At 40.2% G+C, this 27500-nt stretch overlaps 1 protein-coding gene across 1 annotated transcript in view; it reads left to right on the top strand.

Annotated features, from left to right (window-relative positions):
- Positions 1-27500, top strand: part of LOC122816256 (extracellular calcium-sensing receptor-like) — a 133076-nt gene that overhangs the window by 62542 nt on the left and 43034 nt on the right. Inside the window, exons 5-6 of the mRNA XM_044088994.1 lie at positions 3313-3537; positions 4702-4825. Coding sequence (XP_043944929.1) covers positions 3313-3537; positions 4702-4825 — 349 coding nt within the window. The remainder of the gene's footprint in view (positions 1-3312; positions 3538-4701; positions 4826-27500) is intronic.

The raw sequence follows: 27500 nt of genomic DNA, 5'->3' as shown, positions 1-27500 counted from the left end.
TGAATGCACAAATAGGTACAAGCAGAACATTGTGCATAATTACCATGATTTCCTTATGAACTGCAGTCAAGCATGATGGTGGATCACAGCATGGTGGTGATATAAGGTAGATCCTTACAGTATGCCTTACCAAAGCACTGCACATAGCTACTTAGTAAAGCAGACTGTACTACACTTAACTGCCATACATCATTGTGCTACTTAGTATTGTCACACTACACAGTGCTTCCTGCCAGCCCAGCACAGGATCACCTGCTATACAGGGTACTAGCTATTCCTGAGCACTGTTCAGTAAAATGGAAAGACTGTTGTATGCCACTGAGGACTAATGTGATTCATGTCTATGAGTCACAATAGTGCCCACTGATGTACAAAATATAGAGACTAAGACAAAATAATAAGCCTATCGACAGTCTATTGCGTCACTCTGCAAATGTAGTCTATGTCCCATGCATGTATATTTATAAAGAGGCTGTACCCAATACATGTATATTTATATACATATCTATAGCTAGATATATATATATATATATATATATATATATATATATATATATATATATATATATAGAGAGAGAGAGAGAGAGATACAGTATATATATAGGCCACGACCAGTACACATATATTCATGTGCAGGCTGTGCTCCATACATGTATATTAATTTGTAAAGGGACAGGTAGGGACCAAAAAAAAAAAAATTTATGCAGAACATCAGGCAGCTCTGCATGAAACAGTAGTACCTCCGTTTTGTGATTTTTGATTTGCCCATATGCCAGTATACGAGCCAATCAAAGAAACGCACAGCGGAGCCTCTTCTGTTCAATGCTGAACATCAAGCAGTTCCACATTAAACAGAATTAGCTCCATTTTGCAATTTTTTGATTGGCTTGTATACTGGAATACAATAAAAAAAAACAAAGCGGAGGCAGTTTCGCCAGGATTATAACTCTGGACCTCAGGATTGGGCTGCTGATCTTGGGACAGTCCAGCTCAAATAGGGAAATCTGGCAACCCTGGCTGTGCCCCATACATGTATATTCATGTACACACTGTATCCTTCTTCTTCTTCTTCTTCTTCTTTTGGCTTTTCCCAGTTAGGAGTCGCCACAGTGGATCACCTGTCCACTCATGATTGGCAGTGGAGTTTTACAGTGTCGAGTTGCCAGCCTGGCGCCCAACCTTCCACAGAAGGCACACACATGCACACACTCAAGCCTAGGGCCAATTTAGAGTGTCCAACCCACCTACAGCATGTCTTTGGGATGTGGGAGGAAACCGGAGCACCCGGAGGAAACCCACGTGACCACAGGGAGGACATGCAGACTCCGCACAGCTGAGGATTGAACCAGAGAACCTCTTGCTGTAAGGCAGCAATGCTAACTGCTGCACCACCGCGGCCACCCATGTACACATTGCATCCAATACATGTATATTTATGTATAGGTTAAACCCAATAGATGTATATTTATAATCTCCAGCACAGGTTATCCAATGACTCTCTCGAATATTCTTTCCTAACCCCAAGCATTCCCTGAGGTAGTTATCTCTAAATACCCTGTATACCTGAATACAGTCACCTCATAAATATCTGTGCTAGACACTGTAAAAGTCAGCAAACCATAATTGTTCATAACAACTTAAACTTTCAGATCTTTTTAATTTGCTCATTATAGTTTTCCTGTAAGGTTTCCCTATTATTATTCCATACTCTAGTTTTAATCTAATGTAACTTACAAACAATGATTTCATCATTTTGATTTCCTAGACTTCCTAAATCTTTTTATACAGCCTATAATTTTAAACTTTTGTTAACTAATCAGTTGATATGATCAGAGAAACTCAAAGATGGATCTACCCATATACCTAGGTCGAATAAATCCACAGTTTTAATCATGTGATGCTGTATTAAATATTCATCCATTAATCTGCATCTCACAAATCTCAGACAATTTAGGCTTTGAAGTATTTATCATCATATTATTTTCTTGTGCCCAAATGGTCAATTTAGTCAAGTTCTTTTGCAGACATCACCTATTCATAACATAAGTAATCAGTCTTCTCATTTTCAGGTCATCTAGATACAGCCTTTAGAATACTTCAAATGAAGAAGATAAATCAGGAGGTTACAACATAAGCAAGTATGGACCCAGGACAGATCCCTGCAGGACACCCTGACTGCACCCTAAAATTCCAGCTGTTCAATTGTATGATACTAGTCATGTCCTATACATAAGCCATGCATCAATCCATGTTATCATGATTACATTAATACTTAGTTGTTCCAATTTACTGATTAGTGTTTTGTGTGTGACCGTGTCAAAGGCTGAAGATGGGTCTACCTAAATTATATCAAGACACATTGTTTTTAATTTATTGCTGTTATTGTATCATTATAAAAATCATGTTACAGATACTTATAGACCTATTTTCAATGTATGCATGCTGATATACAATTTCAAGTCCCAGTCTTTCCATTTCTGACAAGAGTCAATCCAAAATAATCTTCTCTATAATTTTTCCACAAGAAAGTAGACTTATGGATGGATTCATCTATGGTTTGTCCTATTCTCCTTCCCCTTTAAGATGGGTTTAACAAGCAGTCTTGAGGAGTATCTCTCCATATATAAATAACTTAACAAATACATTTAATGGCACTTTAAGAGGAAGCAAAAGACTTACTATTATTGCTAATTCCATCTCCTCTTTGTGTTTTTTCTGGAGTCCAGTGTGTATAATACCTTTTCAACATAATCTAATGTAGTTTCAATATCTGCAGTTAACCTGGAATTTACTATCACAAATCATCTCCACTATGTGGAGCCAAACTGCTTTGCATAAGATTTTGTAAACCTATCTGCAATCTGAGAAAAGTATTTAGAATCGACACAGTTTATCAATTTGCATGCCTTCACTTCTACCACATTTTATATATCTATGAAATTGTTTCCTATTATGCTGAATATTTTTATATAAAGTTTTATTAACGTTTTCCTAATCTTGTCTCACACTATGTTTAATTTGACTGTCCAGGTTATTTGTTTGCATGTTCAATGTTATAATTCAACCTCATTTCCACTTCATATATATTTTTATCTCTCATCATAATTAAATATCTATTTTTTTATGGAAATATACCATCATGATTTTGAGTGCCTAGATCCTGACATTAAATTTGTCAGTTTCCTTGTGCCATCTTTCCATTGAATGCATTGGTCCAATTAGTTTTACATAGTGACTGTTTTTCTTCTGTATTGTCTGTTACTAATCTGCTGTGCAATGGTTTATATACATGTTTTGTGTTTTTGTCTGTAGCTACTCCATTATCTCAGAAATGTGAGGTTCGTGAACAAAGCTGGAGAAGAGATATTTTTTGATGTTAATGGTGATCCACCTGCAGCATATGACCTGATTGCTTGGTACCTAAATGTAAGTGGAGAATCTAAGTATGTACATGTGGGAAAATATGACTCTGCTGCTCCTTCAGGACAAGAGCTTTTCATCAGAGAAGAGGCACTGATGTGGAAGGATCAAGGAAAGGTGCATATCTTATTTCTCATTTATCTGTCTGCTACTCACTCACTGAATGCAAATTTAAAATTTATTGAGGCTTGTCAGTGTTTTAAGCCTCCCTACAGTCTGACATGCCTTGAGTGTCTTGTGATATATAACAAGCAATCTTGTACTTTAAACAAAAAAATGATGGATGACAAATTATATGCCACAGACATTAGAGTGTCTTATAGATATGTTCATTTAAAAAAAAATCAACTCATAAATTTACTAGAGACTTGGTTGCTCCAAATACATTTTGGACAGTTTGCAAAATAATATGCATTTTTCTGGTCTGTAGACAATTATTTATTTATTTATTGTTATTTATTTATTTATTTATTGCATTTGTTTACTGGGAAAGTCCACTGGACCTAAAAGAGCCCATTTTCAGTGGAGGCCCAGGGAGAAAATCTCCTACAAGAACATAGATACAGAAAATATTAAGCATTAATTGGTACAAAAGTAGATACAGTGTTACAAATAGCGATTACAGCAATATATACAGAGTATATACATAAAAGCAAGAACTTTGTTGGTTGCCAAATGAATTAATTCAGAGAGGTATAAATAGAGATAGATCTTTCTAGATTGAGGTGGTAGGTTTAAAAACACAAGCCTCTTCCCCGATTATGCAAGTCTTTGCCTTAACCTTCAGTCCCTGCTAGGGTCTTTAATTTTTAAATAGGCTAGTATAGACTTACGAGGTGTTCCTGTTTCCCAGACAAGATCCATGTGTGCCTCATGCTGCCTTGAATTCTCCCATTATTGCTGATTCCACAATAATTATAAGAGACTGTTGCGTGTATTTACATCTCTTTCAGTAAATAAATGCTTCTACACAACACAATGAATAACTCTCCCTTTTCCTTACTGATCACTTATGCTGACAGTTTCTCCTGCTGAAGATTGTGCACTCATAAACTTTGCTGACTGAAATAACTGAAACTGGTGAGAGATAAGTAATGAGTTAAAAAGAGTGTCTAGGAATCTTTTTAGATTTATGATTCTCTGTTAGCATTTCAGTATATTTACAAGTTATCAGCAGCTGCACATATAAATGGACTTAATAATATCCCTGCTCCTCTCATTACTGATTTTTAAATTATCTTTTTTCTTCTACTGCATGTTTGATATTTGTATTTTTTTCAGGTACCGGTTTCCATCTGTAGTGCAAACTGTGGCCTTGGACATCGTAAAGTTTTACAAAATGGACAACCGCCATGTTGCTTTGACTGTATTCCTTGCTCACAGGGAGAAATCACAAATATTACTGGTAAAATTATAACATTCTTAATGTACAGCTAAACAGATATAATACAATGATTTCTATATCTTTATACATCGCTACAATATGTTAACAAAGGCAATACTAGCTATGTTAACAATATGTTAACTAGGTCTGTCAACTGACACTTGTGAATCCTTTTCAGCTAAGACCTAGGCTACTGGTGTGGTACAACTTCCAAATCAAATTTTCCCAAAATGAAATATGTTTGGCCATTAAAGCAGATAAAATTTCACTTTTTCCAGAATTTATGCCAGGCTCTTTAACAGATAAATGTTTTAGAATTTTGCATAAGTCAGTTTAGATGCAGTCATTGATTGTGTTAACATCATATGTGCAATCTTTAAGCAATCCTGATTGTATGAATATGAGACGTGTCATAAAGAAAAAATCTTAAATCTTTAACCCATTACTGTGCAACCTTTTATATAGGATACCTCAATTGATTTCACGCTTCCATATAGTTTAATTCAGTTTATTTAAATGCATGCATTATTACTGTCAAAAAAGCATTTGTTAACTAAAGATGGCAGGTCCGCTAGTTAGAAATGGATGGATGGAATTATTTGAGAATTTTCAGCCAGACTGCTGTGATACAAAACAGGACAATACATGTTGTGAGAATGCCACAGCCCTGCAATAGGACTATATGATCAGTGTTTTCCCCAAGGCATCAGAATGGTTTCAGACCTGATGTGAAGAACATTGTCTCTAAAAACTAGGCATGATGATAAGGGAGGGGTTTGGTATAGAGTCAGTACAACAATACTAGCATGTTTTTATTTATACTCCTGCAGCAACTGATTTGTTGTTCTAAAAAGTGAGTATTTGCAGAACATTAAAGCCTGTGGCTTTAAACTCTGTTATTAATGAAGGGATGTTACAAAGCGTGAAGCATTGCTAAAATGTTGAAACAAGCACTGCTAAGTGAAATATACTGACCCACCTAGGAAATCTGAGGAAGACATCTCTCAAATGTCCCTGATTTTAAAGAATGTCCCTGATTTTGGCTCAAAATTTTGCTCTGACCCTCCTAAAGTTGATGATTCTTTTGAGAAAGGCTGGTGAATTATAATCAATACATAATGACAACCATAATAGTTACAGTTATCTTTTATTCAGGAAAAAGCATGTTAATTCCTATTATCTTATTCTACCAACTTTCTGAGTTGAGTAGCAACATTTAACGAATGTCCATGGTTTGTAACTGTTGCCCCTCATTATTTTTAGCTTTGTTCCCAATTCTGAAGGTAAGAGGTTGAGAGTTTTTCTGAGTGACAATTTTAACAGTAAGCACGGACAATACCAGCAAAACTGAAATAGTTTTTATTTTGAAACAAGTATCAAACATACCAAAAGCATAACAGGTGCAATGGGTTTTATATACATTCTAATTAGTTTGCAGAGTTATTGTTCCCATTATGTGTTACTAAATAACCATTACTGCATGATTGTTGCCCTTTAATATTTCTTTCTAGGTATGTAGAGCAGTCTCTTCTTAAAGATATAGTCTTCTATATGGGAAGTTAGAGTATTTCCAGAAAATTAATGTTAATCTCATTTAGGAGAAAATGAGCAAGAGCAAAAATTATATGCTTGTGCAGATTTCATCTAATAAATAACAAAATGGGCAATAGATATAGAATAGAATCAAATGTGAGCTAGACTATTTTCAGATATTATGGTTTGTTAACTTACACGTCCTATATAGGGAATATCAATATGTAGTCTCAAAAGCAGAGATGCCTTGAGAGGCAAAGGGTTTTGCACTGTTCCTCTGCTGTGACCCTGTGACCCAAAACATTGTCTTCTCCCTCAGAACTATGACCTTAAAAATTGAGCCATGATGATTGGCAGTGGATTTTTACGGTGCCGAGGTGCCAGCCCGTCACCCAGCCTTCACGGAAGGCACACCCACACAGTTTGGGGAGAGGTGTAGGGGGCTTGCCATACACATCAGGGGGTGCAGACAGAGGGGCTTGACCCCCTGCAAAAAGAAGATTAATCAAGAAGAGCTATCTTCGAGTTTTGCTCTTCTCCTGGATTTTTGGTCTTTTGTTTTGGGCTTGTAAGCACTCGGCATTACTACTGTCAACATTTTGAGCAGGCATGTGAGCTTCTGCTCTCATGTGAAATGGCTACCACTGACTCATCCTTCTGCACAGTCTGATTGTACTACTACACTACAGCATTTCATTAACATAATGGTACCCCCCCCCCCCGGGCAAATATTATCCTTCCAAAAGGAAAAGACTGGTAAACCTGCATGATGGATTATCGCAGAACTAAAGACAGTATCTCTTATAATGCAGACTACACAAAATGCTTACACACTGAAAGTCCAAGGACTGTAGTTTTGATCCTCAGAATAGTGAGACTGTAGGTAAGATAAGTTGGACTATGTACTAATTCTTATTATACAGCATCTTAGCGTTCTACTGCTAATTACATTGATATTAAAAGTAGCATTAGATAAGATGTGCTGCACGCTACATGCTTTACATTCAATTCTCAGTACTTTTAGATTATTGTTCCCTGTGCAGGTCTCTCAAGATCACAAGGAAGCCTTTGCATCATTTGCACAGAACTATGTACATATTTACACGATGGATACTAGCTATATTTGATAAACTACAATCTGATCTAGCATTCATACATTTGCCAGAAGTGTTAGGATTTCTAACTTATTTTCCCTTTACAGGATTTTGAAAATCACAAGGAAATCTTTGCCTCACATACAAAGGAAGGTACACATTTCATTACTGGCTACCAGTTGTGTTTGTTGTGATATAGCATGTCCCAGTGTTCAACTAACCGCTAGTACTGTTAGGAATTGTTTTCTTCCCTCTGCAGTCCAGAAGTATTTGCCCTACTCATGCAGAAGTATACTTTTATCCCCACTGGGTAATAATTGCTTTTGATGTGGTGCAATCTACCTTAGTCTTTAGTTATTTTCCATCATGTTTAGGATTTTCCCAAATATTTTTTCAGAGTCACCAGGATGCCTTTGATCCACTTACACTGAACTATTTTCAACAGTGACAGCAGCTATCATTGTTTGTAACAATCTATCCCATGCTCAAATAATTTCATTTACTGTCAGTATTTTCTTCCATGAGGCACTTTGCAATAGTCTTTCAGTCAGTTTCCATTTCTGTATGATACTTTCAATATAACCTACAGTTTTGTCCTACACAGATAAAGCAGATACACTGCTTCACCACTGAAGTCAACATTTGATTTCTTGAGTCAGGCTTTGTATACGTTCATAGCCAATTCCTAGTACTGCATGGCAGCTTTAATATTGTCCTGGACATGTGTGGCAGCCTTATTGTTTACTGTGATGTTATTCCATCCGATCCCCTAGGTCTTTTCAGTTAATTCAAAGTACCTTATTTATTATTGTTATTATTATTATTATTGTTATTATTATTATTATTATTATTATTATTATTATTATTATTATTATTATTATTATTATTTGCTGTATTTTTGCCTGAATTATCCTCTCCTATCCAACTTCTCATATCATTTAGCCACTTAAAAAAAGCTAAATGTTTTTATTTATTATCCATTCATTCATTCTTTTGTTCATTCATTCATTTACATTTATTAACCTGGTGAAGGCAGTGGTCCAAAGACCATTTTCATTCACATTAGTAGCTGATATACAAAGAAATCTGGAACAAAATAACAATGTAACAGGGTAATGGATCAAACAATATAACAGTGCAAAAGATTAAGATGCATAATACAAACAAACTAGTTGGTGAACAACGAAACTGTGTATCACTGTAAAAGGCTTACTTATCAGATTGTATCATACATCAGACATCTATATGTTCATAGGTTCATAGGTAGGTACTAGGCTATTGGCCCAAGGGTCTAAGTAAGCCTAGCCAACAAGGTTCCCTGGTTTACGCCACCCAAGAAAGTTACTTTCCTGTGTCCCTGTTGAGCAGAACCACAGAAGTGATCCCCAGGGTGTATTTCCTATTTCCCATCCACTCATCAAGATTTTTCTTGAAGAGTGCTAATGAGGAACTTTGCTTGACATAGATGGGTAGCTTGTTCCAGACTTTGGGAAGTCTCTGGGACAGGAATCTATCCCTCCAGCATGTCGTTATTATTATGGTGACAAGGTTTAGGTCCCTAAAGCATGTAGCTTGGATGGATTGGGATTTCTTTAGGTGCAGCATGTCCAACAGCTCTGGGTTTGACATAGCTTTATATGTAAGGAAGAGATCACCTCAGAGTAGGTGATATGTTACGGAGTAAAGCTGGAGTTATTTGAGACAGTCAGTGTAGGGCATATGTTTGAGACCAGTAATCCTCTTTGTGAGGTACTTCTGTGGCATTTCCAGCTGCTGCAGATGTTTTGTGAGGTGCATTCCAAAAGGGGCATTGTACTCTATAATGGGTCTAATGAGTGTCTACTAGAGGGAAACAATTACCTCTTTTTTCCTGGATGAGAACTCTTTTGTGATGAGGTGTGCCACGTAGAAGGATTTCCTGACTATTGTCACAATGTGATTATCAAAGGAGAGGCAACTGTCCACCTGGGTCCCAAGGTCTCTTATCACACATCCGGCATTAAGTAGATTGCTGCCTATGTAGTAGTTCATGGGTACAGAGTTTTTACCAAAGGGGATGACAATGCACTTTTTGGAATTGAGCTTGAGGCCATGGCTCTGACACCAGGCATCTGTCTCAGTGAGGCCCTTCTGTAGGATGTCCACATCATTTGGGGACTCAACTATGGGTACTAGTTTGCAGTCATCTGTGAACTTCATTAGCCAAAGGCCTTCTGTGTTAGCCTGTACTTCAGAGAAGTAGATACCAAACAGGAGAGATCCCAGGACTAAACCATGTGGTACTCCACTTGTCACTAGTTTGAAGTCAGATTTGGAGTCTGCAACCTTTACAGTGTGGGTTCTGTCAGTGAGCCAGTTGGCAACCCATCTTGTGATGTAAGGATTTATACGTAGTTTAGTGAGTTTATCTATAATTCCAGAATGGGGGATGGTGTTGAAAGCCTTGGCGAGGTCAAGATAGACTATGTGAACCACCTTACCCTCGTCTACAGCTTTGGTGACTGCCTCAAAGAAGTTGATCAGGTTCAGGAGGCATGATCTGCCTTTCACAAACCTGAACTGGGTGGGGTCCAGAGTTTGGATGTTACCAATGTCTTTGTTTATGAGTTCCATGATGATATGTTCCATGACCTTACAGACCATGCTCATCTGGCTAATAGGGAGATATTTCCCGAGATCAGTGGTGGCTTCCCCTTTGTGGAGTGGGATAACTGTTGCTGTGTGCCATTCAGTGGGCACAAAGCCTGATGTGAGGCTATGATTGAACATGGTGCTTAGGTGGGGAGCCAGTTTGTTCTGAAGTTTGTGCAAAACGCAGCCTGGGATGTTGTCCAGTCCCATGGATGCTGTGTTTTTGGCTTTAGAGAGCGCAGCTTTTACCTGCATAATTGTGATTACAGGGACTCTGCATTCTTCCTGTATAGATATGGGCCCTTTAGGGGGTGAGAGGGGTGGTAAAGTTAGCACTGAACCTATCTGCCGGGAGGTTGACAATATCAGTCGGTTCTGTAATTTTCATGCCATTGTGCTGTAACTCAGAGCAGATCTGGGTGTTGCCATTGAGATTCCTGACATAGCTATAGAATGCTTTGTGGTTGTCCTTAGAATCAGTGGCGATTTTGTTTTCATAGCTAGCTTTGAAGGATCTTATAAGGGATCTTAGCTTCTTACTGAGGTTGACCAGGGAGCTAGCTCCTCCACTCATGGGATTTTACTCTCTTTTGCAACAGTTTCTTCCTTCTGTTGTAGAGTTTGTATATGGCAGGGGACCACCAGATTGGCTTCCTTTTTTGGAGGATAGCGTCTTGGTTCTGGTCAGGATAGCATGATCCATGCACTCATGTAAGTGCTTACAGAGTACATTTGTGTAGGATTCAGCAGTTAGAACTGTATTGTCCATCTTCAAGGGTGTCACGAAGTTTGCCACTTCTGTCTTAAGAAGCATGAAGCTGGCTTTGGAGAACTTTTTTACCATGGTTTCCTTAATGAGGGGCTGGGGTGGGATGTAGATATCTAGGGTGATTAGCTTATGGTCGGATCTGACCAACAAGGAGTTGACTTCAGGTGTTGAACACCAGTCACTCATGTTAGTAATGACTAGGTCTAGGATATTGTTGTCCCTGGTGGTGGTGTGGATAAGTTGATCCAGGGCATTGGAATTTATGAATTCCAGAAAGCGTTGAGCATAGGAGTTGGTACATGAGTAGCTTTTCCAGTTAATGATAGGGTAGTTGAAATCGCCCATTATTAGGGTGTTTGGTTGAACCCTAATATTTTCCAGTATATCAAGAAAAAAGGAATGGGAATCCTGGAGCATGGTGGGGGATCTGTAGCAAGCTACAATTTGGATTGTAGTTTTGCCCAGAGTTAGTTGCACGTAGATAACCTTGAATGTATGTGGAGGTTCAACTGCATTCATAAGAAGTTAATGCTAGTCTTGGTTTATGCTGTATGTGATACATTAATGTAATCTGTGAAGGATCAACTGTCTTCCTAAGAAGTATACGCTAGTCTTGGCTTATGTTATTAGTTCCTATCTCGTCAGTGTTTATACCTGAAGAGCGATCACATTCTAGTGTAATCATTTTGAACTCAGTGACTCTTTTCTGGGCAATGCGCATATATTATGTGATTTCACTTTCAATGAACCCGTGTGTTTGCAACTAGAAAGTTAAATCTTGATCTGCTGTTCTGCCTTAAGCCTAGCAATTCTGCTCAGTGTGTGTCTCATGCCTTTGGAGCCTGTAGAGCTCGCGTTTTATTACCAACAAGCTCAAGCTGCTCTTTTTCTGGAGCACATTTTGGTTAATTTGTCAATCCTATAGAGTATGGGTTTTCCTTGCATTACACGCTCTGCATGTTTAATTACTTGCCACGTGGCGTATACTCAGCATCGCTAAATTTATTTAATGAGTTCATTTTGTTTTAGATGTAATTCCTACTTAGCGTATGAGTTTATCTCGTAGTATACGCTATTTCTGAATAATTGTGTACCCTGTATGCACTCACCGTCGCTAAGGGAATTTAGTGGTTCACTTTGTTAAAAAGGCAACAACTGCTTTACCTGATTAATAGCGTGCTTTGTGATGTACTTTTAAGCCGCTAAGGGAATTAAAACCACTGCACACTTTTACAGGCTGTAACATATTGCTGTAGATCACTGATTCATGCTGAAATTAATACTTTGTGCTTTGATATTTTGTGCTGTACCAACTGACTGCAATGTTTATCTGTATACTACTGCACCAAACTACTTAACACTAAAGAAGCTATCTCTCTCTGTTATCTCCACCCTAGGTAGCCCCAAAGACAGACACATTCCGCGTGGCACAGGACCCCACAAGACCCCACCAGTGTGAATGCACATACAACCTACAACCTAAATAAAAGTACTCCAAAAAAGCAACTCAGGGTAAATAAATAACTACCCTTTTCCTACTGTTTAGCCTAGATACCTAGCAGTCTACCACTTGAACCAGGCAGAATAACTCCTAAAAAATACAGGTTCCTTCTAATTAAAACTAAGGAAGCTGCCATTTAACCTGGTTACCTTTAAGACCCAGGGAAATCCCTGTGGTGTAGTCCCCGCTCCGCTTGCCACGCCTCGGGCTTGCTCCGCTCCCCTCCCTGCCCCCTATTCCCACCCGCCCCCACTACCTCTACATTTATTTGGACACCAAGCCCATCCCCCTTACCACCACCCAATCACAACTGTCCACTCCTCCCCCCTCCATTTCTCTGCCTATCCCTACCACCAAGGCTACTCCGCCCACCTACCTAACTCTCACCAACCACCCAGCTTCCTACTGACCAAGGTACCTCCCCTAGCTCTATCCACGCAGAGACCTCACCCATCACCATGGATAGAAACTCATATACCACCCTTCCCCTTGTACTTTTACTTCTTATATTACCGTATCTCTTAACAACATATGAAACCCAAGCCCTAACAGGAATCTACCTTCCTAAAGGTCAGACCTCCTTGTTTTCCCATAATCCCACTACTCTCATCCCTCCCTCTTTCTACCCTGCTACTCACCTGATTCCTAAAAGTACTCACATTACTCTTCGTTACCCTAAAGTATCCTCAACAAGGGACCATCTTAAACTACTAACTAGACTACAAAAAATACTAGAATATTTGAAAAAACCCATCACAAAAGACGGCGATATCCACCCTAACCCAGGCCCTAATAGTGACCTAGGCCCTTACCTCCCCCATCCAGCCAGAAGCCTAGCGGACTCCCTCTTTATGCTTCATCTCAATATAAGAAGCATCAACAATAAAGTTCATAGCTTACATGCCATGCTCGAAACCCACTCCCCTGACATTATGTGTTTATCAGAAACGTGGCTCAAACCAAGTACTAAGGATGAGGAAATTATCCCACCTGGGTATAATATCCTCAGGGCAGATCGTACAACTAGAAAGGGAGGCGGAATAGCTGTAATGTTCAAGAATTCCTTGAGCATTGCAATGAATTTACTCCAACCCCCAAAAGTTCCTAACCTGGAACTGATTGCCCTGAAGTTATCCCTAAACAGACAAAAAAGTATTAATCTCATAGTAACCTACCTACCACCAGGCAAAAATGTTGAAAACCTTGAACAAACCCTTAGTTGGCTCGCTACTAACTATCCCCAAGAAACTATAATATTAGGAGATGTTAATATTGACTGGTCTCTCTACTCTGCTCAATCAAATCCTCTCCACATTAACTTACATGTTTTTTCCCAAAATATTCTTTCTCCCACTAGAATTGGACATGCCCAACAAAAAGAGAGTATCATTGATTGGATTCTTACTAATAGGAATCCTAATAACTATACCTCAGGGACCCTTCCCAACGACCTCAGCGACCACCTTGCTACCTTTATTATAAAACACAAATGTCCAACTACGAATCCCCCCATAACTAGATTAGTAAGGAACACCAAGAACTTTGTCCCTGACCAATTTCTAGATGATCTCAAGGCCTGTAACTGGCACATCCTAAAAACCCTTCCACTAGAGGAAAGTGTATCATACTTCAATGACACTTTCCTCAAGATACTCGACTCTCATGCTCCTAAACGATTTACTAGAACTAAGGAACGTACAGCACCTTGGCTAACACAAGATACCAAATCAAAAATTAGAATCAGAGACCAGGCCTGGAATAAATGGAGAACCACAAAAACCCCCTTAGATCGCATCAAGTTCCTCCAGCTCAGAAATTCAACCAAAGCAGCCGTTAAGTCTGATAAAAAACAATATTTCTGTCACCTCCAAAACAAACATCAGTATAATCCCAAAAAATTCTGGGCTGGTTTTAACCGCCTCCTACATCCAGGTAAATCTACTACCCCCACCCCTGAAAAACTCATGGATAAAGATCCAACGGAAATAGCCAACTCCTTTAATTCTTTTTTTACTGAGACCATCCAGTCCCTAGCCAGTAAGCTTGCCACGACTCCCTCAGTGGCAACCCCAACCATAGATAAAACCCAAACTGCCTTCAACCTACAACCCATCTCCACCTCCTACATTCGTACCCTTTTGAAAAAACTTAAACCAACCACCCTAGCAGCAGATTTGCTCCCAGCCAAATACTTACAAATAGCATCTGACGTCATAGCCTACCCTGTCTCAATCTTAATCAATCGGACCATTTCTGAAGCATCTATTCCTCTATTTGGAAAATCTCCTTTATCATCCCCCTCCATAAAGGAGGGTCCTCCACTGACACTTCGAACTATAGACCCATAGCCATACTGTCTCCCCTAGCCAAAATTATGGAACGCTGTGTCCACAAACAACTCATGAACCACCTCACACAAAATAACCTCCTATCAAACACCCAACATGGCTTTCCCCATCACAGCACAACCACTGCTCTCTCTCCTTTGTTGACTCAGTCAACCACAACCGCAATAATAAATTAATATCCTCTGCGCTTTTCTAGACCTATCGAAGCCTTCGATATGGTCAACCACCAACTATTACTTCAGTCACTGGAAACCTTTCATCTTAGCAAACCAACCATAAGTTGGTTCAATGCCTACCTCTCTTGCAGAAAACAGGCGGTTCAGTGGCAAAACAGCCTATCAGACCTCCTCCCCACCAATATTGGTGTCCCCCAAGGATCTATTCTCGGTCCCCTTCTTTTTTCCATCTTCATAAATGGTTTACACTCCAAGATTCCCAAGGCCACTTGTATTCAATATGCAGATGACTCCACCCTGATCTGCTCTGACGTATCTCTCGCCAAACTCCAAGCCACCACCCAAAACTGCTTTTCCACTGTCGAAACATGGTTCTCGGAACTTAAACTCTTACTCAACCCAACCAAAACCAAATTACTTCTATTTTTCCCCACCCCAGCTACTGCTCAAGCTATAGAACCCTCAACACCAATAACCCAACCTTCCATGTGTCCTCCAATAATGGCACCATCATCTACCCCTGCACCCACACCAAACTACTAGGGGTGACCATAGACCATAATCTTAAATTTGATATGCATGTAAATCTAACCATTAAATCGGTCAATAAAAAACTTGGGTCAATGTATAGAATAAAGGCTTTCTTAACACCGCACACTAAACTTACTATTGCCGAACCCACCTCCTCTCTACACTCCTTTATGCCTCCCGATATTCTCCTTCCTCAATAAGAGAGAGCTCAATAAACTTTCTACGACATACAATCACATAGCCAGATTCATAACTGGAATGCCCTATCGCACCCATCACTGCCTAAATCTAAGGTCACTGGAATGGCTAGAACTGCCTAATATTCTCAAACTCAACCAGCTAACTGAGGCATTTAAAATTATCAATCATCCAGACAAAACCCCCGCATTGAACAAAATACTCACCCCGTACTCCAACCTTAAGTCCCTTAGGTCTTCCAATAGCCTACAAGTACTGACCATTAAAGCCAACAATTCTGGTGGTGAAGCACTATATGCCAATTCTATTGGCAAATCCTGGAATGCCCTTCCAAACAACCTAAGACTCACGTCATCTCAGTACCAGTTTAAAAAACACCTCAGAGCACACCTGAAATCTCAATGGTTATGCCCCTGCTCCAATCCAGACTAAGTACTATCACCCCTGCCTGTCCAAGGCTTCTCTCAGCCTCCACCTAACCCATAAACCCAAGAGGCCACTATTTTGCCTGTTTGTCTAGCTGTTTAATTCTGTACCTCTTCAAAACATAATTTTCATTCTTGTTTCCTTTATTTGGGCCTGTAAGCGTCAGTGTATTTACCTGTATTTACTTGTCCTAACAACAACATTGTATTTGTATTTACTTGATTTATTTGTTGTAACTTATTCATTGTATTGGTTTAACTTACCATGATCCTGGAGCTTTTCTCCCTGGGCCTCCACTGAAAATGGACATGTATCCAGTTGGACTAGCCCGGTCAACAAATGTAAAATAAAATAAAAATAAAATAAAAATAAAATTTTGCTGAGCAACTAGCCTGGTGTGGATATCCTTAATGAATATGGACACACCTCCGCCTTTGGTGTTCCGGTCCGGGTTAGATGACCGAAAAGTGTGGTATGAGGTATAGCCTGGTAATGCATGAATGCACTCTGGAGCCTTGAACCAGGTCTCAGTCACTGCACAGATATCGATGTTCTCCATTTTAAGGAGTGCCTCAAGGGAGTGCATTTTGAGATTTAGACTTTTAGCATTGAGTAGCATTGCCCTCAGTTTTTGCTTGCCTGTTCCTGTTATGGTGGTGAATTTGTCATTTGAACCTTGCCTAAAAAAGGCACTATAGGGGTGGCAAGAGCCTTAACCAGTATCCAGAATCCCAGGGGTGACAGGTGCAGACCATCTCTGGCAAAGCATCATAGTCTATAGACCATGTCGTCCCAGGCAGACAGATACTGGATCCCCTTAAAATGACACCAGATGCTTAGCCAATTGTTAAAGTCAATCATTTTGTCCTTGTACTGCGGTATCAATCTGGGCGATGGCAGGATGCTACTCAGGGCTAAGGTCATACCTGCCTGGGCTACAAGATTGGAGAGCTCTTCCATGTCTTTTTTCATGTAGTCCAGGGAGATATGTCTCAGGTCGTTCACACCAAAATGGACAATGAGAGAGTCATATTTGTACTTGTTGTGGAGTGACCTGAGTGCATGGGTTATGAGGCGGATCCTGGCACCCGACAGGCAGCTGACAGTAACCTTCTCCTTGTTTAGCCTGGTGAGTGGGACATCAGTATGCCTGACTATATAGTCACCTTTGACTAGTGTGTTGGGTACGTTGTTTTGCCTTATGGGCTGTGGCTGTGTGGCACACTGAGTCCATGGGCTATGTGTCATTTGGGTTGTGTTGGAGGGTGGAGGTTGATTGTGTTTCTGCTTTGGAGGTCTCTGTTGCTTGAGCAGAGTTTTATTGAGAGCCTCCGCAAATGTTTTTGTCTTTCTATGTGTGGATTTTCGTGGTGTGGGTTTAGTGGGACTATGTGATGAATGTGGTGTGTTGCGAGTGTTTACCTTTTCCTCTTGACTGTCAAGTTCAGTCTTGAATGCAGAGAGCTTTACCTCCAGTTTGGCTAGATAAGTGCATCTCTCACAAGTTATAGTGTTGGGTGGTAGGAGGAGAGGGTTGTCTGTGTACATGAGGCAATTGCTACATTGCCCCAAGATGCCCAGATTCATCAGATAGACAGGAGAGAACACCGGGAGCTGACCCTTGGACATTCCTAAATAAAAAAATATTTTCCTCTAGACAAGTGAGGAAAGTGAGTACAAGAGCTGTTTTTCTCTAGGTAATGAGGAAGGTTAAGTGCTGTAGTCATTTGTAGCTTATTTACTGCTTACAAGTTCTGAACAAGTGCTGAGCATGAATAAGCAAATTCAAGTGCTAAAACCAAGACTCTTTATCCGATGTGGACTAGTTACAGGAAAGAAACAAGTGCAAATGTGGCTTTTAAATCAGAAAGTTGAGAGAGATGGAAAAATTGCCCAAACGGCCAATAACTACAATTTCTGGGGCAGAACGACTCCTTATGTGGTAGATAGGTTACCTAGTGCTTACCACTCCCACTGATAAGCTCGAAGGCTTCCCTCCAACACAGAAAGGCTTGTGGGGGGGGGGCTCATGAGCTTACAAACAGTCCTGGATACAGCAAATCTCTATCTGGACTAGACTAGTTACAGGAAAGGCAGCAACCAAGCATATTTTTTTTTTGTTACAGTTAAGCAGAACACAGGGAGATTCTAGCAAAGTTTTTTTTTTTTTTTGTAAAGGAAAGGGAGAAAGGAGAAGCAGAAGGTTAGGAAGCTAAGTGGGTTGGCCTTCTCAAATGTTCCCTTTGTATTAGGTGGAATGAGCTAATGACACTAGACTGACAGGAGTGTCCCAGATCAAATTTACAGTGGGGGGGGGGGGCAACTGCAAAGCCACCAGCTATAAGAAAGCACCAACAGGGAAGGAAGGGAGGGTGGTGAATAGCTCACAATATTCAATGAAAGAAATAACAGAATTGCAGACAGAAACACTATATTCACTGAACAAATAAATATAAAAATAAAATGCAATACTATCTTTAACAATGCAAGTTTGTATTTATCCCAGCTTGTAATGCAGTTGATTGTAGGTATAAAGCAGCCAGCCAAACAGCTATTGCTGAAATGATTTCAAAGATATATGACCAGCACTTATAGCCACAGATTAAACCTATTAAACCTCTAGGCCAGGCATGGGCAAACTACGGCCCGGGGGCCACATGCGGCCCGTTAAACGTTTTGATTCGGCCCGCCAAACTTGAAAAAATTTAATAAATTAACCTTGTTAATGTTTTATTTCCCCTGCAATTCTGATGTTTCCTCACTAGATGGCGCACTCTAGATATATTGGCTTTGTTGAGGTGAAGTGTAGGCCTATTACTCCACGTTTGCACTTTACCCTTTAACCCACCTTCAGCGTCATGAACATCAACAAAGCCAGCCACAGATCCAAGTTAACAGACCTACACCTTAGATCCATCCTGAGAATCGCCACAACAAAACTAACTCCAGACTTTGATGCGCTGGCTAAAAAAGGAGACCAACAACACTGCTCCCATTAAAATGTGTGTGTCTCCGTGATACGCACGTTGTTAAAATAAACAGTGCGCGCAGATCAAATATAACGCTTCACAGACTGACTTGTTGCAACTGTTTCGTCCTTGCACTGGTCGTTGTTGACTTTTGGCACCGGGGAAACAAATTGAATAAAAGGAACAGGACAAGTACATCTGCATCTCCTACCGTTTTTGAAAAAAAGACAGTCAGGAGGAGAGTGATGGTGATATCCTGAAGGATAACAGAACTTTCAGTGCTTTAAAATAAAATGGTCATTTATTTGATTTTCAGTGTTTAAAGACTCATTTCGAAGTCAGAGATTTTATTGTAATGCTTTTCTTCATTTTCATTAGAAATTAAAGCACATGTTTTCTCCATATCCCAAGATGTGTATTTTTCCCCCAATGAGGTGATGTTTTCAAAGCATGCCATCTATCTGCTCCTGTTCCGGCCCCTTTGTCAAATGTTAGAACTCAATGTGGCCCACGAATCAAAAAGTTTGCCCACCCCTGCTCTAGGCTAAGAGTTAACACTGAATATGAATGAAGTGGAAAAACAGTAACCCCCACTACTTTGCAGAGAGAGAGACAGCTCACAATATTCAGTGAAAGAAATAACAGAATTGCAGACAGAAACACTATATTCACTGAACAAATAAATATAAAAATAAAATGCAATACTATCTTTAACACTGCAAGTTTGTACTTATCCCAGATTGTAATGCAGTTGATTGTAGGTATAAAGCAGCAAGCCACGTTAGACTTTAGAAAGATATACAAATACAAAACACAGAGCATAAACTTACTATATACATATTTTCATTTACAACAGAAAACCAGTGCTAGCATTTTAGGGGCAAATGTCAAGTTGGGAGTCCCCTGTACACTTCAGCTTAAGTATCACCCCGTCACTGCCACCCCTGCTAAGCAACCTTTTAATTCATGATGCAGAGTTTTATGTGTAGTGTACACAGACTGACCTAGCAGCTTCAATGTACTTACATACGTACAGGCGGGTGTACCACACTACATTGGCCTATCTCAGAGGGACATTCACAGTTACATAGGTCCTACCTACTGATTTACTGATTCACCCCCCCCCACAAACACACATGCATATTTCCTCCAGTGCCCTTCTCTGTTTTCTCAAAATTTCAGGCTCCCCACACCATGCACATTACTTTTTTCTTTCTTTTCTCACATTTTGCCTTATTTATCATCTTTTTTTTTTTGAAGCACAAATGTTTTATATGCTCTGAAGAGCATTTTATTTTTTTTTCTTTTTACATAACTTTTTCATCCAGTGATGGTTTGAACAGAAATTATGATTAAGGAAAGAAAGCCAGTGTTGCTTTTCAACTTTATTTTTCCTTGCATCCTTTCAGCTTAACTTTTCTGACCAAAATAGCACACGAATAATAGTTTAGGAAATAACTCATTTAAGCTGAGGTCCCTAGAAGCCATAGGGTTATAGATGCTCTAAAATGCATGACAATTTCAGTCTTAATTTTTTTTTTTTCTTTCAAGGAAGATGTAAGTTGTGCCCAAGGCTTAATGTTCAAAGCTGACAAAAAGAGTAGCTCACAATAAACTAACAAGACAATTGTTGTGATTACATACAAATTCTCTCTGGGAATATTGAATGCCTCCCTACCCCCACCCCAAAAAACAAAAATCAGTTACTGGCTGTGCATCTCATGGGGTTAGACTGGGATAAAAGCAGAGGTTGAAATGGGCCCAGTCACATATTTCAAGTGACTGCTGTCATAATTATACATAGCATATGCCTCTTTATTTCTCACCCATACCTTCCAAAGGAAGCCACCTCTTTATGTGCCTGATGTGTGATGGGGAGGAAAATGAAAAAAATAATGATAACAGTAATGTATTTTACTTTGTTGTTCCTAGATAGTGCCCTGCCTCTATACTAGCTATATAGATTTATAGGTAGGTACTAGGCTATCTGCCCAAAGGCATTTATAAGCTTAGCCAGAATGTGTTGGCTTTCACCGCCCCCTTAGATTAGTTCCCTGTGCCTCTGTCCAGCAGGGCCACTGAAGTGATCCCTGGGGTAAACTTTCTGTTTCCCATCCATTCGTCAAGGTTTCTGTTGAAGAGTGTTAGCGAGGAGCTTTGCCTAATGTAGATTGGAATCTTGTCCCAAAGCATAGGAAGTCTCTGGGACAGGAATATATCCCTCCAGCACGTCCTATTTATTGTTGTTGTGAGGTTTAGATCCCTAAAGCGTGTGGCTCAAGGGGATATGGTTTTCTTTAGGTGGAGCATGTCCATCAATTCTGGGTTGGACATGGCCTAGTATGTCAGGCAGAGATTACCTCTGAGTAGGTGGTATGCAACTGAGTACAGCTGGAGTTTCTTCAGTCGAGCTGCATAGGGCATCTGTTTGAGGCCAGTGATCCTCTTGGTGAGGTACTTCTGTGGTCTTTCCAGCTGTTATTAGCCTTCTTCCTGCACCTTGGAAGATCGCACTGTCCCCAGCCCAAACACAAGCTATAATGACTTTCCGTGCTCACCTGAAAGGTTTGATTGTGATAAAAATGAAAGAAGTAATGACCACACAATCCCTTGCCTCTCACACAACCTACAACAACCTTCTTTACACACATCTGAGCAGGACTTATTTTAGAATGGGTTTGGCTGATGGCAAGGCCATCACTAAGTCCATGTCAAAATTTATTTATAAAGTCTGGGTTGTAAGGCCTATCAGACTCCTAGAAGCTCTAAGTGGCTGCGACATATAATTACTTGTTAACTATATTTTTTACTGCTACTCAGAAGAGTATGAGCCTGACATTATTGTGTGTGCACAGATAAAAATCAATGATATTTTTTACACACACACACACACACACACACACACACACACACACACACACACACACACACACACACACACACACATACACACACACGCACACAAGCACATAGCTTGCCTTAGGCATAGGCCGACTAGCTAGCTGCCTAGAGCACTACTGCAGCAGGAGCACTTTTCCAGTATTTATTTGGTGTAGGTAGACCAGGATGGGGGGCACTGGGTAGTGTGGTGGGAGGGTGCCGTGGAGCACTTTTGCCTAGGGCACTAGTTGACCTAAGGCCACTCCTGCACAAGCATAAGCCATAGTAATACTAGTTTTGCATTTATTTTAGCAAACAGCAACACATTGTGCAACACCTGTACTGCCACACCAGATTACCGACTGCTGTTTACATGTTGTCAAATAACAGCAGGGGTAAGTCACTTTTATTTACCTCATTGAGGAGAAATCCATACCTGTCACTGTCCCGGATTTCACAGAATGACCCTGATTTTACCTCATAATTTTGCTGGTAAATCATTCAAGATTACATAGAGTCAATAAATTCATATATCAGAGTTTCATACTTTTTATACATCTTGATGCAAAATGTTATTATATTCACTTTTTAAGCAGGGTAATATTTTAAAAAAGAGTTCCTCGTTTGAGCATTTATTTGGCTATTATTTTTGGCTTTGGCCAGAATTCTTGAGCAAAGAAATTGAGAGTGATAAGGTATGGTATTCTGCTAATATTTATAAACTCCCGGAAAAAAAACATCTCTGAAGATCAGAAACATCAGTCCTTCTTAAAATCCAAAGTAAACAATGAGATCGTTCAGTCGGGGCTGCTATTTCTAGCACTTACTTTGCTCAAGTTCATTCACTGATTATAAGCTTTATCCTAACAGGGTTACATCACAACCCTGTTTCAGATAAATAGCATAATCAGAAAATGAATATATTTTTTCTTGTTCATTTTTCCCAAACCACCAGTAGCATTTGTTGCCCCCCCCCCCACACAGTCAAGGATGATTAGGTGTCCACCTTCAGCCACAGGTATTACACGTGCCTAAAGCTGGCTGTGATGTCAGTTTTAGTGGAGATAATGTCCACTTGCAGGATTTAATTATGTCAAGAGCACTATGTCAGTGGTAAAACATTTAATGAGATTGTGAAGCCTGTTACTTGACAAAATAGTTACTATAAGCAGAGACATATTTGAATTTTAAAGGAGATATGTTGTTGTTGTTGTTGTTTGTCTTTCGGCTTTTCCCAGTTAGGGGTTGCCACAGCGGAACTCCGGTCCGCTAATGATTGGCAGTAGATTTTCACGAATGCCAAGGTGCCAGCTCAACGTCCAACCTTCAACTAAGGCACGCCCATTTGCGCATGTCTTTTGAACCCCCACCCAACTGCGGGGAGAACATGCAGACTCCACACAGAAGGCACTCCCTGCACTCCAGCCAAGAATTGAACGGGAGAACCTCTTGAGTTATTATTACCCATCTAGTTTATTAAGCATACAACGTTGCTACACTAGGCTTTATTGGTTTGACAAACAAGTAACAAAATATCAAAATAAGACAACTTGCTGTGGTTGGGGGTCACCACAGGACCAGGGGGCCTACAGGGACCACAGGTTCACTGGTGCCTAAAGCCAGCTATACAGAGTACATAAAATATGCATAAGTCATAAAAGTGATTAATACAACAGGTCATAGGAAAAAAACACAAAACAATCCCCACAGATTTAGGAAGTGTTACCAAAGTACTGTTTAATAACTGCAGTAGTTATTTCACAGTTTAGCTATCTGTGTCAGATGCTGGGCTGGGTGGGGATAATTATCCATTATTATCAAATAGATACCATTGAGTATTTTCAGCAGTGTATTTTAAAAGGAGAGTGTCAAAGTCCAGTGTTGTAACAACATATTTTTCATTGCTTCATTTTATAGCTTTTTTTCTAAAAAAAAAAAAATTGTCTTACTTTTTATTAAATTTTCTTTGCATTTTTAGCAGTTTCCATAAGCAGGGTGTTTCATTCTCGGCTTTACAAAGGGAGTACCTCCCATCAAGCTGACATCATAGTTTTTGTCACACCCTCCACCTTCACTACTTTAGATATGTAGTTTGTGACATTTCTGATAATGTTTTCCTTCCCCAGGTAAGCGAAAACTAACAGTAGTTTTGTCCCTATCTATTTTGCATTCACATTTTGGAAAATTAAGTCAAATAAACAAGATGTTCCCAGAAACAACATTCCTACCTTCAAATATTTAAATATACTTTCACACTGCAGCTGGACTATTGTTTTAATATGCAAGTGTCTTGCAGTATTCCTGAGTAAGCATTAGTACACTCAGCTTTTACATGTCGGTTTCCTGTACTCATGAGTGCTGCATGCACCAGATGATCATTTCCTTTTTTCAATCTATTGTTTTAGACCAATCAAACAAATGAGAAAGTCTCCATAAAATGGTAGCAACATGGGAGTCCATTGTTATGGGTATCTATGTCACTGGGGGATTTTGTGATTGCCCCCAACTCGCAGTCATCGGCAAACTTGGTCACCAAAGGCCATCTACATTAGCCTTGACATCAGATAAGTATATTTTAAATAGGAGAGGTCAAAACACTGAGATCGGTGGTACACCACTAGTAACTGGTCTCTTGCTGGAACTGGATTACCCCATTCTAACAATGTGTCCTGTCTGTGAGCCAAATAGCTGTCTATCTGGTGACGTAGGGATTTATGTCCAATTTTATGAGTTTATCTACAGTTCTCAAGTTGAGAATTGTGTCAAATGTCTTAGCCAGGTCAAGGTAAGCAGTATGCACTGTTTTACACTCATTCATGGCCTTGGTAACTTCCACAAAGAAGTCCACAAGACTGAGCAGGCATGACATACCCTTGTGAAAGCCTATATGGGTTGGGTTCAATCTTTTGAGATTGCCATTGATTACCAGGTCCATGATTATTCTTTCCATGGCCTTGCACATGAGACTAGTCAGACTTACGGGTCTGTAATTTCCTGGGTCTGTTGATGGTCCCCCTTATGCAGAGGGATGGCTGTTGCCATCCTCCACATCCCCGGTATAAAGCCAGTACGGAGCCTGTTGTTAATAGAGATCCTACTGGGTCCGGATAGGTCATGCTTCAAGCCATTTAATAGGGATCCTGGGATATTGTTGGGACCCATCGAGTGTTTTAGCTTTAGACAGTACAGCGATGACCTGTCCTTTTGTGATAGCTGGTAGAGGAATGGTGGAGCATATTTCCTGGAGAGTTAACTAGAGGTGATGGGATGAAATTCAAGCTGAGTTTTTTGGCCAGCAGATCTGCTATATCTGCTGGCTGTGTATAGATGGTGTCATCTACAACTAACTCTGTACGCTTTTGGGTTTTGCCCTTAAGACTGTGGACATTACTGAAAAATGCCTAATGGTTATCCTTTGCTAAGAGGCGAAACAAGGAGAAGGTTACTGTCAGCTGCCTGTCGGGTGCCAGGATCAGCCTCATAACCCACACACTCAGGTCACTCCACAACAAGTACATATATGACTCTGTCATTGTCCATGTTGGTGTGAATGACCTGAGATGTACCTCCCTGGACTACATGGAAAGAGACATGGAAGAGCTCTCCGATCTTGTAGCTCAGGCAGTTATGACCCTAGCCCTGAGTAGCATCCTGCCATTGCCCGGAATGATACCGCAGTACAAGGACAAAATGATTGACCAAATTGTAGCTTGCTACAGATCCCCCACCATGCTCCAGGATTCCCACTCCTCTTTTCTTGATATACTGGAAAATATTAGGGTTCAACCAAACACCCTAATAATGGGTGATTTCAACGACCCCACCATTAGCTGGGAAAACTACTCATGAGCCAACTCCTTCATTCAACGCTTTCTGGAATTCATAAATTCCAATGCCCTGGATCAACTTATCCACACTCCCACACTCCCACCAGTGGCAACAATATCCTAGACCTAGTCATTACCAACATGAGTGACCGGTGTACCACACCTGAAGCCAAATCCTCTTTGGTCAGTTCCGACCATAAGCTAATCACCCTAGATATCCACATCCCGCCCCCACCCCTCATGAAGGAAACCATGGTAAAAAATTTCTCTAAAGCCAACGTCATGCTTCTTAAGACAGAAGTGGAGAACTTCATGACACTCATGCAGATGGACAATACAGTTACGACTGCCGAATCCTACACAGATGCACTCTATAAGCATTTACACAAGTGCATGGATCGTGCTATCCCAAACAGAACCAAGACACTGTCCTCCAGAAAAAGGAAGCCAATCTGGTGGTCCCCTGCCATAAACAAACTCTACAACAGAAGGAAGAAACTGTTGCAAAAGAGTAAAATCCCATGAGTGGAGGAGTTCCCTGGTCAGCCTCAGTTAGAAGCTGAGATCCCTTATAAGATCCTCCAAAGCTAGCTACGAAAAAAAAATCACCACTGATTCTAGGGACAACCACAAAACATTCTATAGCTATGTCAAGAATCTCAATGGCAACACCCAGATCTGCTCTGAGTTACAGCACAATGGCATGAAAATTACAGAACCAACTGATATTGCCAACATCCCGGTAGATAGGTTCAGTGCTAACTTTACCCCCCTTTCACCCCCTAAAGGGCCCATATCTATACAGGAAGAATGCAGAGTCCCTGTAATCACAACTATGCAGGTAAAAGCTGCACTCTCTAAAGCCAAAAACACAGCATCCATTCGACCTGCCAACATCTCAGGCTGTGTTTTACATGAACGTCAGAACAAATTGGCTGGGTCTATATTAGATCAGCGAACGCTGATTGATCAACCTTATGTAAGCAAAAGCTTGCAATCTCAAACTGTCAGATCAGCGATTTTTTTTCCTAGGGAAAAAAATCGCTGATCCAAAACACATACACACAACACAAGCACACCAAACAAACTGAAATCCACACACATACACCTAAAATCTGACACCTAACCCTACACTAAACTATGCACACACCCCTAACTATCCATTTACCTTAACCCAAACCCTAACCCTAAGGTCCGTCACATTCACACACTCACCTCACCCGCTCCCTAACTCACCTAAATCTGCCCTAACCCTCATGTCCACACAATCGCACACATACCTAACCCGAGCCCTAACCCTAACTCACCTAACCCACCCTAATACTCACATCCACACAATCACACACTTAACTGAATCCAACCCGTAACTTTCTACCACAGCACTGAAAATACCGAAACAACAGAAACGGACAACCAAATTCTTTCCTTAGGAAAAAATTTGAGTTTTTGTTGCTTTGATATTTTTAAAGGGGCACTGGCTCAGATTTTTTGCTAGAGGAGTTTGTTTACATTTTAGTACACTGTATTAAGTCACATGTTCAGCTAGAGGCAAGGTTTTCATTTGGCTTTTTTAGCATACTGCAGGTCAGATTACACAAACTCTCAGTGGGGGTTTATAGAGGAAATGCTTAGAACTTGCAGCTGCAGTTTGCCCTTTTGTATTTTCCTTCCCCCACTCATGAGCAATTAGATTAGCTGAATGACTGGATTTTACTCAGCTAAAGATGCTATCTTCTTGTCACACAGACCTGCAGCCTTTTTAGCAAAGCAGTGATAGCTACTTTACTATGTACTTGCTTTTGCAAATAAGTTT

Source organism: Protopterus annectens, chromosome 12.part0, assembly GCF_019279795.1.
Source record: "Protopterus annectens isolate FY-2018-M chromosome 12.part0, PAN1.0, whole genome shotgun sequence".
Lineage (NCBI taxonomy): Eukaryota > Metazoa > Chordata > Ceratodontiformes > Protopteridae > Protopterus > Protopterus annectens.
Note: the sequence above shows the minus strand (reverse complement) of the source record. Positions and strands in the feature narration are given on the sequence as shown.